This window comes from Numenius arquata, chromosome 4 (assembly GCF_964106895.1).
Source record: "Numenius arquata chromosome 4, bNumArq3.hap1.1, whole genome shotgun sequence".
Classification (NCBI taxonomy): Eukaryota; Metazoa; Chordata; class Aves; order Charadriiformes; family Scolopacidae; genus Numenius; species Numenius arquata.
In genome coordinates, this window is record NC_133579.1 from 25,839,130 (window position 1) to 25,856,275 (window position 17,146).

At 37.3% G+C, this 17,146-nt stretch overlaps 1 protein-coding gene across 1 annotated transcript in view; it reads left to right on the top strand.

Annotated features, from left to right (window-relative positions):
* CEP192 (centrosomal protein 192) overlaps positions 1-17,146 on the top strand; it is an 82,357-nt gene that overhangs the window by 51,908 nt on the left and 13,303 nt on the right. The window contains exons 34-45 of the mRNA XM_074146800.1: positions 1,234-1,410; positions 3,845-3,935; positions 4,709-4,885; positions 5,381-5,641; positions 5,853-5,971; positions 8,000-8,109; positions 8,603-8,732; positions 10,482-10,654; positions 11,008-11,131; positions 14,288-14,393; positions 15,803-16,007; positions 16,662-16,741. Of these exons, the coding sequence (XP_074002901.1) occupies positions 1,234-1,410; positions 3,845-3,935; positions 4,709-4,885; positions 5,381-5,641; positions 5,853-5,971; positions 8,000-8,109; positions 8,603-8,732; positions 10,482-10,654; positions 11,008-11,131; positions 14,288-14,393; positions 15,803-16,007; positions 16,662-16,741 (1,753 nt within the window). The remainder of the gene's footprint in view (positions 1-1,233; positions 1,411-3,844; positions 3,936-4,708; positions 4,886-5,380; positions 5,642-5,852; positions 5,972-7,999; positions 8,110-8,602; positions 8,733-10,481; positions 10,655-11,007; positions 11,132-14,287; positions 14,394-15,802; positions 16,008-16,661; positions 16,742-17,146) is intronic.

The window sequence follows — 17,146 nt, forward strand, 5'->3', positions numbered from 1 at the left end:
CTTTGCTTTACAGGCTCAAGGTACTCAGCAGGGTTGGAAACTTTGCAGTCCACTTGCAAATGCTGCCAAAAGACTAATAAACTAACTACAGCAGTAACAAGTTTATGGAATGCTGGGCTCTGTCAGTAGGCATCATAGGAGTTCAATGACAGCTAGAGTGGAGATGCTTGAGTTTCATTCCTGGCTATAAGTGGGTCTGTGCTATACCAAATGCTTCAGCCTGTTCTTTAAAAGCTTGATTTCCTTCCTGCCGTATGGCTTTTTTTCCTATATTTTTTTCCTGTTTTGTTTTTCTAATTGTTTTTTCTCTCATTCCCTGTATCGTTGGTTAGATACTTCCAATCTCCACTACCTTCCATATACAGTTTAGCCTTTTCTTTTATTTCTCTGTTAGCTTCTGTCCCCCTTAATTTGGCAGGACTTTATTTTTCCTGATTCCTCTTCTGTTTGTTTTTTTTTTTGTGTGTGTCTAGTTTCTTCTTTGTTTTCTTTGCTAGGTAGGTCCAGCTTTCCTATTCAGTATTAGCCCATTTCTTTCTACTTCATTATTTGAGTCTACTCCTGATGCTCTCATACATCTATTTCTCTGGTCTGTGTGAAGAAGGCAGTAGTTATCTGCACTGTGCTTGTGTCCTATAGGGTAGAGACCATATCATGATAAGCCAGCTGTAGGTGGCCTGGCTCCCTGTCTGTGGGCTCAGTGTTCTTTCTCACAGCGATCCCAGGAAACAAAGGGAGGGTTTTTGGTTTAGAAGGCTACCATTATTAACAGGACTCAGAGTTTAACTTTGACAATCCTGGGTATCTCACGCTTGCAAAACTTCAATAAAGTTTCACAGGTATTTCAAAAGGCATCTCTTCAGTCTACATAGAGACACCCAGACTTTGTTTCTCTCCAAAACTAGCATGTCAAAATAATCAGAAGTTATCATGGACAAAAACCAATTTGCCTAGCTGTAGTCTCTGAAATACTTATCTGAACCATTTCCAGATGAAATACTTCAGAAGATTGCTTGAGGTACATATGGCATGCATATTTACAAACCAAAAGATTTCACTTTTGCAATGTCTACAGCTGGCCTTTGTCATACAATAAAAAAAAAGGTATTTGTATTTTCCCCTTAAGAAGGTAGTTTAAAAAGGCCTTTCTAATTTTTTTTTCAGTTATGTTTTGTTTTCATCAGCTAATCTTGTTCTGTGATGGGATCAAAATTTATTTATTTATTTTTAAAGTACTTTGAAAATCCTTGTGCTGCCATCTGGGCCTCAGTATGAAGTGGTGATAAAAGGTGAGGTGCAGTCTGAAGGAAACAGACCTGTGTCTACAGCTGCTGCCTGCTTAGACATCCCACCAATTCTCTCCAACAAGCAGTTCCTTGCCTGGGGAGGAGTAAGGCTTGGATCATCAGTGTAAGTATAAGCTGGGCAGCTGTTCATATTGAATATCATGTTAAGTATTTTATATTGCGCTTATTTGAATTAAAATTTCCTTGCTGTCCCTGTTCAGATTAATAATCCACAGATGATAAAGTAAACTGTTTTGTGACTCAAGTGAGAGAAGCAGTATATTACAAATATTTTTTTTTTACAAGAAATTTTTCAGAAACAAACTGTAATCTTGTTTGAGCTTTTTTGTATTCTTCAGGACTCTTTTTAGATATTGTTAGAATAATATCTGATTCTGTAAGATTATTGTGTTATGTAAGTAGGAATACAATGGAAAATATTTTCCAAGCAAGTTGATGAAAAAATTGTGTTGGTTCTTTTGACACACACCTCTCACTAGAAATAAATCTCTATGCTTGTTTTTCTTCAATTCATCCATTAAGACTAGAAGAATCCAGTCTGGTAATGTAATTTGACCATCTGAATAGCACAGGCTGTTGAACTTCCCTGAATTAATTTATTTGAATTTGAACGTGTTCCAACTTTTAGTGATGGAGAATCCATTGCATCCCTAATTATGATTACTTTATCCTTCAGACTAGTTCCTGTCTGCGCTTTTTCATTTTCAAGTTTGCAGCTTCAGCATTACATGATTTAGTGAAACTGTTCATAATTGTCTAGATATACTTTGCTGTTTTTGTATGTAAAGGCTGCAAGTTAGCAGATGTCTGGACTTTTAGTAAGTATTACTTTAGGGACTAATTCACTTTAGTTTTGATATGGAACTTTTTGAGGAATCTAATAAAGTTTCCGGTTGTTTAAAAGCAATCCATGCTTGTAGCTAAGATTTGTTTCCGATAGCTATATTCCTACTTTTCTGTTTTGTTAAGATACTGTATTTCTAATGTAGTAGTTTTGGCTATTTGATATTCAGGGATCACTTTCTCTTCCCTCTATACTGCTATGTTTTAGTTTTCTATTCCTCCTGAAAAATATTTTTGATTTGCCATTGATTTTGGGAAGCTGTTGTGGTTTCACCCCAGCCAGCAACTAGGACCATGTAGTTGCTTGCTCGCTTCTTCCCTCTCAGCCCCAGTGGGATGGCAAGTAAGAATCGGGAAAAATAAGGAAAACTCGTGGGTTGAGATAAAGACAGTTTAATAAGTAAAGCAAAAGCCATGCGTGCAAGCAAAGCACAATAAGGAATTGATTCACTTCACTTCCCATTGGCAGGCAGGTGTTCAGCCATCTTCAGGAAAGCAGGGCTTCATCACGTGTAATGGTTACTTTGGAAGATAAGCACCACAACTCCAAACATCCCCCCTCCCTTATTCTTTCCTCAGGTTGATATGCTGAGCATGACATCATATGGTATGGAATATGGTTGGGGTCAGCTGGTTCAGCTGTCCTGGCTGTGTCTCCTCCCAACTTTTTGTGCAGGGTGGTGTGAGGAGCAGAAAAGGCCTTGACTGCTTAGCAAAACCCAAAAAACATCAGTGTGCCATCAACACCACTCCCATCCCAAATCCGAAAGACAGCACCACACCAGCTGCCAACAAGAAAGTCAACTCCGTCCTAGCTGAAAGCATGACAGAAGCTGAAATTATTTTTTTTCACCAGAGTACAGAACAGTGTCTGCCACTGAAAATTATGCAGAGGCTTTGCTCTCTCTCCATCCTCCTCTGATTCTAACTGCATGATCCTTCCTCTTCCTTTATGTTTTTACCAGTTTCACGGCTTGTCATGTCCTTCTGTGATGTTTTTTGACTTGTTAAAATCATAAAGACGCTCACTCTTCTTGCTGGAGAGGTTTCCTTCCGCTGTCAAGGAAGGATCTGAGTACCAGAAGCCTGGTCAATGCCAAGATATATCAGAGAGGAAAAAATATACTTTTTGGTCAACCTGATGCTGCCAAGTGGCCATAACTTTCTGTGGTACTATTATGTTGAAATGTACATGAAAAGGAAAAGTTACCCTTAATTTAGTTCTTTACAACTGTTCCAATGAATCTGGGCCAGACTACTCACAAGATTGTTTCTGCATAAGTGGCTCTGGATAATCTAGTTGTAACTGTCTTAAAGTGTTCTTGGTTGTTTTTTTTTTTTTTTAAGAATTTTTGTATTGATGCAACTGCTGCTTGCTTTAAAAGTTCAAGCTGTTAAGTACAGTACTTGAACTTCAGAAAAGCTCTGTTTATATATATATATATATATAGAGAGAGAGGTTGTTTTGCTGTACGAGGATTGATGTGTAATGCTGTATAATCTTGTAAGGTCTGTAAGTTTGAGGATACAGAAGTAACTTTTTAGCTAATGTATTCTGTTGTACCAAGAGGTGATTTTTTTTTTTTTCATGAAATGACTTTAAAATTGGCTATCCCATTTTCTGTGTTTCCATGAATACCCATATGCAGTTAATTTGTTTGCTGTAAAATGTATCTTAACTTCATATTTTTCAGTCAGAAGAAGTTAACTCTAAGAAATGACTCTCCATCTGTGACCCAGCATTTAAGACTGTTGATAAGAGGCCAGGATCAGGAATGCTTTCAGGTAACTGTCATGAAAATTTCTTTTCAGTGTTTATGCCAACTCTAAGGATATGTTTGTAATAAAAATGTCTTTGCCTTGAACTGTTGTTCCTTTAGAAATGTCAGAGACTAGTAGGCTGTGTGAGCTTGCTCTGAGACTGTCAAGATGGACATGGTAGCAGAGCTTAAGCTATGCTGGCAACCTTAGGAAAAGCTGAAACCATAACCACGCTGCAGCAAACTGGAACTCAGTTTACAGCTCCTTAAGCTGCTATAGCACAGCAGAGTCAGTACCTGGTGGAGTAAACAGTTGTTGGCCCTTCTTGCAGGAGGGGTTCGCTCCAAGGGACTCAGTGTACATGAGGGAGGGCGGGTGGAAAGGAAAACTGAAATTAGCTTTTTGGAATTACCATAACTAGAGGGGTATTTTGCATAGTCCGCATACATTTATGTCCCCTTTTTTCCTCAGATGTTCAGATCTGGTATCTAAAATCTTCAACTGAGAGGAAATAATGTAGTGCTGTTGAAGTTCAATTCACAATACAGTAAGGCTGAAAGCAAAAAAACTCTGTGGTCTAAAGTGAGAGGCACGAATATGCTCATCGTAGGAATATAAAGTATCTTGAACTTGGTTTTTTCTGTTACGTTTTAAGCATTGCAACATTATATATGTGCCATTGTCAACGGATTTAATGCAGGTCTTGAAGTTAATTTTGGGTTACTAGTGAGGTAAGTCTTACTACTATATGTTTTTCCTACTGTAGTCATTCACTTCTGATGTCTTTGTTTTTATAGCTGCAAAGTATATTTGGATCAGAAGAACGCTTAACTAGTAATTGGGAGCTCAAAATCCGTCCCAAAGAAGATACTAACATATACTTGGTGTTTGCACCTACTCGAGTAACTTGCTGCTTTGCAAAGCTGGAAATCAAACAGCTGGGGATTCAGTCATGGCCAGGAATTAAGTTTACTGTAAGAGTCCCAACCTAACTTCTAATAATTTTAGACATAGATTTTTTTTTTCATAATTATTTTAAATCTAACACTGAATAGGTGTTTCTGTTGAAAAGCTGAAATTTGTCAACATACCATGCATATCTGTATACTTGTTAAAGATTGTGTAGGCACTAAATTTTGCATGCAGTTTTTCTCCTTGTGGAGGAAAGTTTTTTATGTACTGTGTTGAAAGTAGCCCAAGATTTTAACTCTAGAACCACCAAGAAATCTGAACATGTCTTGTTTTATAGGTAGGCCTTAAATTAATTTTCAGTAAAACTTAGGCTTTTTTATTTCCTGCAAAGTCTTTTCAGTTCTCGTTTTAAGCATTTTTGCTTGTCTTTGTGTAACTCTTTATGTAGTTCACCATAGTTGTACAGAAGTTTTAGTAAGAAGCTTTCTTTTATTTGAGGTACTTTTTTTTGTTTTGGTGATTTTTTTTAATTTTTTTTTCCTTTTTTCCCCGCCCAGATACCATTATCTGGATATGGAGGAACAAGCAGCATAGCTTTAGAAAATGTTGAAAAACTGACAGGTACTTACATGGTAACACTGGATGGATTATTGCCTTCAGGATTAAGGACTGCTTCCTTCCACATAAGAAATACAGGTTCTCGGGCTGCCTATGTTAAAGCACTGTGCTTTGCAAACCTCCAGATGAAAACAGCTATGGATCCTCAGGTAATGATGGTATCCCCAGAGAAGTTTGTACTAAGAGAAGGAACACATGAAGTAAGTATAATACCTGTTTCTGAGCAAGTTTTATTAATTTAAATGTAAATAAATGTGATCAATGAGAATGTGCCTGACTAGTTCTTTATTAAAAATCTCACTTAACTTTTGTTAAATCTTGTTTTACTTGTATTGCAGTAATTTGTTGACACATATTCCAAATGTTAACAATAAGATCTTTCCTTAGTATATTGTCTATTAATTTTATCAGGTGGTTACTATAACGTGGAATCCAATACAGAAGGAAATGAACTTCAATAAAACAAACGCATTGCTATCAACAGTATTTTTTTTTTGTGGAGATGAAATTTCTAGGCAGCAGTATCGTAGGTAAGATGTAGTTTGCTATTCTAAGAGAGACAGATGTTTAATAAGAAGTTAAAACTAGAGATGTATGCTACCATGAGTGTGATTTTTTTTTTTTTTTAACAGTCTTCCAAAAATATTGAGAACAAACTAAAAGACATTGGTGATATGGAGAGATCTAGTAAGTCTTACATAGGTTGTTTGGTGGGAGTTTGGTTTGTTTATTTGTGGTTTTGTTTACATACTGTAGCTACAATGCTACTTAAGGATTTAATTTTCTTTCTTGAATTTGGATATATTTGATCTTGGGGAAAATTTTTGCTTTTTTTTTTTATCAGAGGAGTTGTATTCTATCTTGGTATCTCTCTTCCCTATATATATGTATCTTTAATTCTTAAAGAAAAGGCTCATGAAAGGAGTAGTACTGAAAATGACCAGTAGTTTTGAACAAGATTCGCATCTTGGTTTGCTGAATTCTGTTGACAAAGACAGTGTTTGAGTATGTGTGAGGGAAATAACATCCACATGCTCATTACACACTGGTTGAATTTGTAGGATGCATCTTACTGAGCTTAAATAGAGGCTATGTTACTCTGCGTTTCAATTTGGGTAATTGAAATGCACAAAAATGGCATACTCTACTTTTAATGACATAAGTGGCACTTTTGACTTGTGCTGTGTATAGTGAAAATGCAAAATGTTAAGAATAGGTAGAGCACCATGGTGCTGAGGATTATCATTCAGTGCAAAATTTCAGAATGGCATTATTTCACTGGTGCTTTTAAATGCCATTGCCTGAAACTTTATGAAAGTCATTGTATTTATTGTTATCCAAATAAAGTATTAAATGTAGCTGAATGTAACTGTATGACTTTGAATAAAAAAGATAATGGAATAGCTGTGCTTGTGACCTTCTTGATAGAAAATTGGCTTTATCTCAGAAGGTGCTTCTTACTGATTTTTGGTCTGAGGCAACGCTCACTGTCATTGAGTTCTCAAAGGGCAAAAATACTTAAAGGCTCTGATCTACTGATCAACAAAAAACCCATTGAGAAGCTTGTTATACCTATATAGGTAGTGTTGGAAACTATTTTATTCAGGTTCTGGACATAGATATGTGAGTGAAATTATTTGCTGCTGATTTTATTAGTCAGCATGTATGGCATTTCTTTCCTGAACAGGGTGGTCTAGTTGGTTGTTTCTTGGTGGGAGCTTCTCTGAAGTCTCCCTTGATAATTTGAAAGAGATGCTTTTGTCTTGAAATGACTGAGTACTATAAGCCAGTCAAACCCCATTCTGAAATTGTCTACTAGAACAAGAATGTGATTTGGGTCTCAGGGCAGGAATGTGAAATGAGTAATCTGCCTAGTCTGCCAAATTTGTGGCTCCAGTTTTTTACTCCAAAAATAGACCTTGTCAGCAGCCTGGTAAGTAGCTTAGACCTGAGAGTCAGTAGTGGTGAGGTATTCTTTCTGCCTCCACAGCTCTGACCTATCTGAGTGCCAGGTTTCCTCTTACTGACCTGTAGCTTCCCATTTTTCTCAGGACTATTTATATCCCTATGGCTTCCAGTCTTTTCCGCCCTGTTGGTGATCACGCTCCGTGTTCCTGCTGTTGGCTGGCATCTGCTGCCACTCTGCCATTGACTAGTCAGTTTTTCCCCTCAAAAGGTTTTCACTCACAATCAAAATAGCATTCTCCTGCTTCTTGTGGTTATTGAAAAATCACTTAGATGCCTGATGTACTTATCAGAAATCTAGGTAGGTGTGATTGACAGCAGAGAACAAGTACCTTGGAAAGACAAGTGTATGGCAGTTATTTCAGTGGTTCCTTTTACTGTGCAACAATAGAGCAGGTATTTCTTTAACCATTTTAAGATTATGAAAAGATTTCAGTTTTAAACGAATGCTCGCAGATTTGACCTTGGTGTATTTGAGAAATGATAGTGTTAAAATTGTGCTGGATTATTACCAATTTTACCAATCTTTTCAAATTGTTATTTCTGATACTTTGTGTAATTTAATGACTCTTGTTTCTTTATCTCTTTAACAGAGCTATGATGCATAAACCTGAGGCAGAAAAACACATAATCCCAGAAGATAGCTTATTGAAAAACATTGTATTTGATGAAGAATTTCAAGGGGAGCAGCTTGTGACAGAAGGTAAGCCTATGACTTGTTAAAAGAAAAATGTAATACTTGTTTTCGGGTGAAAAAATGTGCTTTTAGGCTTGAATCGTAGTTATTTTTCCACTGTTTCTTTTTTGGTAGATGTAGAAGAAAAACTTTCCGTTTGGATGGAACTTGATTTCTTTCAGTCAAAGCCTGTCTAACAACTTACTGTACTTTTCTCCTAGTAAAATGAAACCCTAGTCTATAAATATTATAGCATTAAAAATGCTCAGTTTATTTGCAGAGTATTTGCCTTATTATTAGTAACTGAGACAGATTCAATTTCTTGTACACTTTTATGTACAAGATTCTTGTACAGATTTGTGCCTGACAACTGAACTTGTAGTAAGCAATTTTTTGAATGACCTAGGATATCTTAGCCAACAGATCATTAACTAGGCCTGTATCTCAAATCTCTGTTGTGTAATTTCTGAGAATTATAGATCTGTTCTTATTAGAATTGCTCTGTTACTTTCATTTTTAGTATGTGATATCCCACGGGGGACAAGTAGTATCCGTCTCTTCTATGCAAATATGCGAAAGATTATCCTTTCTGTGTTTGGATATTCCACTTGTGATGAGGATGAATTTCAGCATTTCCTGGAATTGGACAGGTAATCATAGACTCATAGAATGGTTAGAGTTGGAAGGGACCTTGAAGATCATCAGGTTCCAACCTCCCTGCCATGCTGCCATGGGCAAGGACACCTCCCACTAGAGCAGGTTGCTCAAAGCCCCATCCAGCCTGGCCTTGAATAATTCCAGGGATGGGGCATCCATAGCTTCTCTGGGCAACCTGTTCCAGTGTCTCACCACCCTTACAGTAAAGAATTTCTTTCTAGTATCTGATCTAAATCTCCCCTCTTTCAGTTGAAAACCATTACCCCTTGTCCTGTCACTCCACTGCCTGATCAAGAGTCCCTCCCCATCTCTCCTGTAGGCCCCCTTCAGGTACTGGAATGCCATTATAAGGTCTTCCCGGAGCCTTCTCTTCTCCAGGCTGAACAATCCCAACTCTCTCAGCCTGTCTTCATAGGGGAGGTGCTCCATCCCTCTTATTGTTCTTGTGGCCCTCCGCTGGACCCGTTCCAACAGGTCCATGTCCTTCCTGTGTTGAGGACTCCAAAGCTCCACTCAACAGCCTTATCAGTTCTTCTAGATTTGAATTTATTCTCTGGCTAAGCGTAATGAGGATCTTCTTTTTCTGAGTGGACTGTAATTCTTAGAAGAGATCTGAGTGTGTTAACTACTAATGTGACTGTTAGGAAAATCCCTGTCAAGGAATTATGTGGATCGGTGGTCTTCCTGGTTCCATTGCTGTCTTAACGGGTGAATTCTCACAGGTATTAGTTCAGCTATCCTGAACTGAGTCAGGATTCTTAGAAGCATTAAAAGTAGAAGTAGAAATAATAGGGAGAAAAGCAGTATGTTTGCACAGTGTTACATGGAGCAAAAGTTATACATTTTTCCTTTAATTGTTCATTTCTGTTTTTTTTTTAGTATTAAAAGCTTAACTTGCATCAAGTTTGACTTTAAACTTAAGAAAATATGCTGAATCCTAAAATAACAGCTTCCTAGCTTTCAGATATGAGCTTATAGCATCTGTCTTTCAAGGAGAGACTGAGCTGGGTTTGTTTAGTCTTGAGCAGAGAAGCCTTAGCAGGTGGCAACAGGGAGGGAATCTTATCAATGTGTATAAATACCTGATAAGGGGAGTAAAGAAGAGGGAGCCAGAGTCTTCCCAGTGGTGTCCAGTGTTCAAGGAGAAGAGGCAATGGACACAAACTGAAATGCAAGAAACTCAATTTAAATATGAGGAAAACCCCACTTTTTTTCTGGCGAGGGTGGTCAGACACTGGAACAGGTTGCCCAGGGAGGTTGTAAAGTTTCCATCTGTGGAGAAATTCAAAACATGACTGGACGATGCCCTGAACAACCTACTGTAGCTGACCCTGCTTTGAGATGGAGTGTTGGACTAGGTGATCTCCAGAGGTCCCTTCTGACCTCCAGTATTCTGTGATGCACTGTTTGCATAGCCTTATTTTTTCTTTCGTACCTTCTTAATCTGAATTTAATAATGTATAGAGAAAGCATTTTACTTTATCACCTGAAGATAACTGTTTACTTGAGTGCCTTCCATTCTAAATGGTACCTTCCACTTCTAAACATTGTATGAAAAAACTGTGTCATGATACAGCTACTGAATTAATTTTTTGTTAATAATAGAGAATTGAATTAAATTGAAGGTGCATGTAAAGAACACTGTATTTCAGTATTAAATGCTGAGAAATACTGAGTGGGCTATTACAATTACTTATAAGTGACTTTTATTACTCATTTTGCTTAATGCAATCTTATTTCAGTTTTGAGAACTCTGTCAGACATATCAATGCAACTTTGGATGTTCTTCCTGTTAAAGGACCTCAGAGTCCTCCATTACCTGCAAAAACTGATGATCTGGTTCAGAATAATTCGGATGCTCAACAGACTTGGGCTGTTAAACCTGAATGCTTGACTTTGGCAGCTCCTTCTATTAGTAAGTATTTTTGAAGTGAATAAAATAACCATTCTAGTATTAAAAATAACTGTATTACATACTATGTTTGTAATTATTTTGTGTTTGTAAATGTGGCTTGGCCAATAATCTTGCTGCAGTAGCATTACGTCGAAACAATAAGCTTAGTTTGAACACAGGTAAATTCTGAAAGGTAATGTGCTTTGTGTGTATATCCATATAATATGCACTGCATGCCATAAATATTTTAAAGCATCGTGAAGGTAAAAATAGGGCAGAAAATGGTTTATCTTAATTGGTGCATCTCTGAGTCTTGGGCACTTCTGTGAATTTTTGTACATGTTAGCTTTTTAAAGCTTTTTTTTATATTACAGGTGGAACAGCAGATACCGGACATGTACAAATTGTCAACAATTCTAATAGGATGTTGACATTTCAGCTTTCATGGCCAGCTCACTGCCTTACTATAACCCCACAACATGGAGTTATTGAACCAGAGTAAGTTTTTCATAGGTTTCCTTTATGTGTGAAAGTGTGGTGAGGTTTTGCAGGAATTTATTTTTAGTTAGTTAGGAATGTAGTTAATTTAGGAATTTTAGTTTTAGTTAGCTTTTATGAATTTATTTTAGTTTGTTGAGACTATATCCTGGAACTGTTTTAGTTCCAGGATATAATCATTTTGTCAGCTAACATGCAAATTTAGCTTTTATATTTTAGGACCGTACGCTTTTTAAGTTCTGTACAGAAGGAATGTTCTTCTGTCATCTACAAAGCTACTTGGAGGCTAGGAGTTTTCTGTGCCTGGAAGTACTATTATTGCATAATCTTCTAGGAGCTGGATGGTCAACAAAGCTAAAGTTTTAAAAATCTCCTTTCACAACGTTTTTTGTTTAAAAATGACCTCCATGTTTAAAAAGAAAAGGACTTTTACACGCACTTACTCTTCCAGCCCTCCATGAACAAACCAACCTCAAAATACCAGTTTTTATAGAATGCTTCTCTTCTGGGGACTTAACGTTTTCTTTTGCAATTGTGCTGATATTAATCAGAACTTGATTGTGAGGGATTTTTTTGTATTCTGACAAACCTGTGTGTTGCCATTCAACTTTGGCTTCCCAATACCTGTAGGTATGAAAAAAGGGACAAACCAGTGGCGGGTCACCTGTGTCCTAACTAGCAGTATTTTGGAGCAGTAGTCATCACATCACTGCATGTGTGTCTGAGACTGTCTCACAGAAAGACAGCAAAGTCTTTCACAAGAAAATGCTTGAAAGATGTGACCGCTTCTCACTTCTGAATTCGTTTTTTTAAGATCAGTTCAGAAAGGCTTTTAGGACCCTGTTACTAAACTATTCTCATCTTGGGGAAAAAAAAACAAAGTCTCATATTCCACAAAAAGTAGGTTTTGCTTTCTGAGTTTTATTTCAGTAGTTGCTTTAACTTTGTAGATGTCTGTCCAAAGCAGATACTTTGTTTTCAGTCCTGCATCACAATGCAAGATGCAATACAGTTAAACACTTAATTCTGTATTCACGTAGATGTAAATTCTTGGATGTATGGCTGGGGAACTTCCCTCACTAGGGAGAACAAAATAAAGAGCATTCTCTGAAAGGGCTAGGATATCAGCCACTCCTTGCAGATTCAATCAGTGCTGAGAACAACAGTTTCAAAAAGAGATAACAATGAGCAACTTTCCAGTAGCCGTGAAAGTAAGGACATCCTGAGTGTCTCATATCTGCGACTCGGGACTGTCTGTGGAATGATTTTTTTTAAGAAGAGGGAATTGAAGGCCTTCTGCAAGCAATTTTCCTGCACTGCATAATTTTAAAATGTGTTCCCTTCACTGGAAAAGAATGACCTGAAACCTCGCATATTGGGTCCAAGTCTGGACCAAGAACAGAGGCCTGCAAGTAGGAAATGGACCCATGGGAACAGCTGACTGTAGCACAGCAAGCTGTGCTTTGCCTGGTTTTCTGCTTTTCGTGACCATCTCCCTGCGGTGCCAAGAGCAGTCATCCTGTCAGGATAGGAGCCAGTTACAATCTTTTATACTATGCACTGTGATCGCTGGAGCCGACAGAATTCTTGAGCGGATTTAGGCCAGGAGAGGTCTGATTTCCCAGTGATAGTGAGAGAAGGTCCTAGGTCAAGGACTGACTCTGCCATGCTAGAACAAGCAGACTAACCCCTGTTTCACCTTGACTAAACTCCTTAAGTTCTAACCTGCCTGAATGTGGAATAATAAAGTCCAGAGTCCCTACTAAACTTGGTAGCATTCCAAGAGATTTTCTAGTGGAGGCTAACTGAAACTAGCCTTTGGCATGTTACTGTGCCTCAGTGTTGGGAGTATTGATAAGTGTTAAAGGAATTGCACTTTTGGAGCAGGGATTGTTGGAATCTCCAAAAGCTGGTAGAGCTGCCTTTTGGAAGGTGTTTTTTCCCTAGGCTCTGCTTCTTTCCATGGCAAGAGAAGTACTCTAGAGTTAGTATCTAGAGTTGAACGTGACTCTTCTGAGAGATGTGTGGTTTATGACCCCATGCAAGTTAGATTTCCATGGGAAGTTTGCAGTAAATGTCAAAGACAAGCTGGTGGGAGCAAAGACAGTGGAATGGTTTGTGATAACAGATAGTGTGTGTACTTAGTAAATCATATTCTGACATATGCAGCTTATACGTGAGAGAGAGAGTGAAAAGATTCTGAAAATTGAACTGTTGAGACAAAAAAAAAATCTCACAATTCTTGAAGGAAAAAATCAGTGTCCCCGTGTAATATTTTAAGGTCATTAACATATGTTTGTTGAAATCTGTAGAGATGGTCATATTGTGACAATGATTATGGAACTGATTTCCTATGGTGACTGATCTTGTTCCTACACTAAACTTTTCAAATGCAAAGTGCTGTGCTAATGACATATTAAGCTAATGTTTCTGGTTTAGCTTGAGTGCTTTTGCTAACATACAACCGATGACCTTTATTTCAGTGGTTTTTGTACTCCTTTTTTTAATACTTCAGTGCTTACTTCCCTACATTATTTAAATGTCTCTAGTATAGAATGTGGAACATTGTAAATCGGAATTTGTTCTCACTGGTGAAATTGCTGTGTGATGCCATGACTGCTTCAAGTGAGTTTAGACTCTTCAGTGTCCCCTATTCTAAGTAACTATAGAAAGCATTGATGACATTGAAAGGCATTTCTTTTTTCCATGATCCGTTCTGCATGGCAGGAAGGAAAGCAAGCTTCTTCTCTGAAACTAGAGTTACTTAAAAAAATTCTTGAAATGCAATTTGTTTGAACAGTCCAATTCCCTTGTTGACTAGTATTGAAGCTTATTTTTCTGAAAGATGTAGTTATGTCTGCTTTACATGGCCTGACTGGGTGTGTATGTTAACAAGAGGTAAGATTTACTCTTTCCCTATGACCCTTTATACAACAACCAACAACAAGCTTATAAAGTGTGTTAGTGTTAAATTTCTGACTACTAAAGCTTGATAATGTATTGGATATCTGAATACCTTACATTTAATTATCTCTAGATCATCTTCACTTACCTGCTGTCTTAAAAGTGCATCCTTTAGTGGGGGGGGCTGGTGAGAGCTGTTGTAGATACTCATTCTAATATGAGTATCATGCTAATATTTCTTTCTTTTATTAGGAGCAGTACACTAATTCTGGTGAGTCCTAATCCATCACTTGCCACAAAGCCTTCATTAATTCCTTGGAGTGGCCTAATCTCTATCATTTGTGAATATGGACTAAAGGTACATGGCTTATTTGAGAGTTGAGATTGCAACTGTTTTCTAGACCTTATCCAGCAAAGTAAAATAATGTTGCTAAAACCTTTTAGGCATGAGATAGCAGTTCTGTCAACTTCTGGTATTCTCTCTAACTTTTAAAGTTTTCTTTGGAAAAAAAAAAAAAAAGTTAGGATGCTGTTTTGCAAACTGAGATTCCTAGTTCATTCATCTCTGAAAAAGTACTATGGTGTGAACAATTAGATCGAATGGCATCTGTACACCCACCACTGCCTTATGCATCATTTTCTAAAAAGCTAAATATATATATGTACACATGCATATATAAAAGTAGTCTATAAAATATTTTAAAAGCAGTTAAAGGAGGTTATTGGACAAGTCACCATAGCTAATTTTGAGCTTCCTTAAGGTAAACTTAACCTTCTGGCTGACAAGTCTGTGATGAAGAATATGTTCTTGCTCTTCATGCATTTTAATTCAAGACTTTTCCCTGATTAAACTAAGTCATAAAAGTAAAATTTATGAAGCCAGCAGTTTTTTCTTTCATCAGTGTAAAAGCAGAAAGACTCCTTGGTATTCTCCCCCAAAGAAATAGACACCTGTTTTTTTATTTTTACAGCCAGTATGTATTTTGGGTTAATTGTAACAATGTGTGGAGTGAGAAAAGACACTGAAAAGATAAAACAGCATGTCCACTTTCCTTCTTCATGGAGGAAGATGAGGTATGATACAAAATTGGAAATTGCTTTAAAACCCCAAACAAACTGTTGGGGTTTTAAAGGGAAGCTGTTGAAAAGAGCGAGTTGAGAAGGAAATGGAGACTGTACACATACTTAACTATGTTATGTTCTATAATACGGGAAAAAACTTTAAAAGAAGAAACCGACTAGGACAAAAGAAGAGAAATGTAGCCAAAGCCATCAGATTGTGAGAGTGATAATAGTTGATAATGCTTTTGCCATTTCTTTACTACCTATCCAATAAGCAAAAAGTATGCTAAGATTTTACTGTCATTAACTGTGTTCACTTCTGCTACATAATTAGCACTTCTGAAAACTTCAAAGCTTGTTCTGTGTGAGGCAGAATGTTCCTATTCTCTGCGAGTAAAGAATACTATAGGAGTTGTCAATTACATTTACCAAGTTTAAATTATCATTCCTATTGAATTAAAGCATCTAGATGGCAAATTTTCAGGAAATTTTCCTGTTCTCCTAGATTAAGCTTGTCCTATAATCTTTAAACTTTGTGGACTGAAGTTAAAGAAGACCTGGTGATTGAATATATGAGACTTTGTTGGAATGTGAAGTTGAACACGAGCTCTTACAGCTCAAAGAAATAAAGCTAAATAGTTTGACTTGTTAATATATCAGTGTTCACTATTTAAATATTTTCTTTTTCTCCAAATTGTGCAAAAGTTTATTAAAGTGCAAATTCGAGAGGCAGTCGCACAAAGTGTGTCTGCAGTAGACTTTCCGTCCAGAAGACGCAATATATTTACTCCACGTTCTGAAAGTCCGGCTGTTCATGTGGCCAAACCTCTCTCAGTGCTCCCTCCAACAAAAATGGAAATAAAGAATAGAACCATTGTTTTTCCTAAAACAAGACCTGGCCACAGCTCAGGTAATATTGCTTACTTTGTAAATGCAAAATCTGTAGTTTCTTGTGTTCAGAGTTTTTGTTTATTTTATTGCATGCTTGGGAACTGGAATGCCTTGACTTCGTTTTTATTCTTTTAGTCTGATAAGCGTGATTGACCAGTTCCTCTCTTCTGTTTTTAGTTTGAAATGTTACTCCTTATGATGGAACTCTTTTCAGAATTTTTCCTCCCTCCCCCCAGTGCAGTATAGCCACACTTTTTCCCACAAATAGGTTTGCATACAGACAGGTAAGTTCCCAGTTTTTTAAGCAACAATGATGAATGCAACCATACTGTGCCTGGGCAAAGAGGGCACTACGAGGTTACTGTATTTTGTTAAAGCTCTTTTGGGACAATGCACGTCTGTAGTAGACCGATTCTTCTCATCTGTATATTCGTCCCTAAGATGGGAGATAAATTTGTCTGCATGTAGCGGAGAAATAAACATTTTTCCTTAAGATAATAGGAAAGTCTGCTGACAGTGTGCTTTGTTTGAGTCTGCCCTTGGAGCTGCCATCATGAGAACTGGTTCCATTAAACTTCTGTGTGTCTTGGAACATAGTTTCTGTTTAAAGTCTTTCCACACAAGATACTTGTACAAATACATTTAATGTATTAGTCTGATACTTCTCTTTCAGAGAGTTACCTGGAAATGGAGAATAAAGGAGATGAAGATGTGAAGTGGAATTTGTCATCTTTGGCACCACCCTATGTTAAAGTGAGCGAATGCTTGCGTTGGTAGCTTTATGCAGATCCCTTGGGTTTTTTTCCTTCTCTTTTCCTGCTGCTCTTTCTCCTTCCATCCTCTCAAGAAAGAATATATGTTTGAGCATGAACTCAATTACAAAGTTTCTTTTTGCCTCTGTCCTTATTAGCAAAGTGTTTTACTCCTTTTTTCACTTCTAGTGTGCTCCCTGACTGAATCGTAGTGCTCTATGGGACAATTTCTGGTTCATTTACTGGCTTACAGTGTTTGCTTGTGCTCGTCTAGTATCATCATCCAGATTGCGTTAAGTAGTCAAGCATACATAAAAGATGTGTCTCTTTTGGCTCCAGAATGCTAGATTTGCCTTGTTTTGAGACTTGGGTTTCTGTACGTGGTGTCTCTAGGTAATTTAAGTTA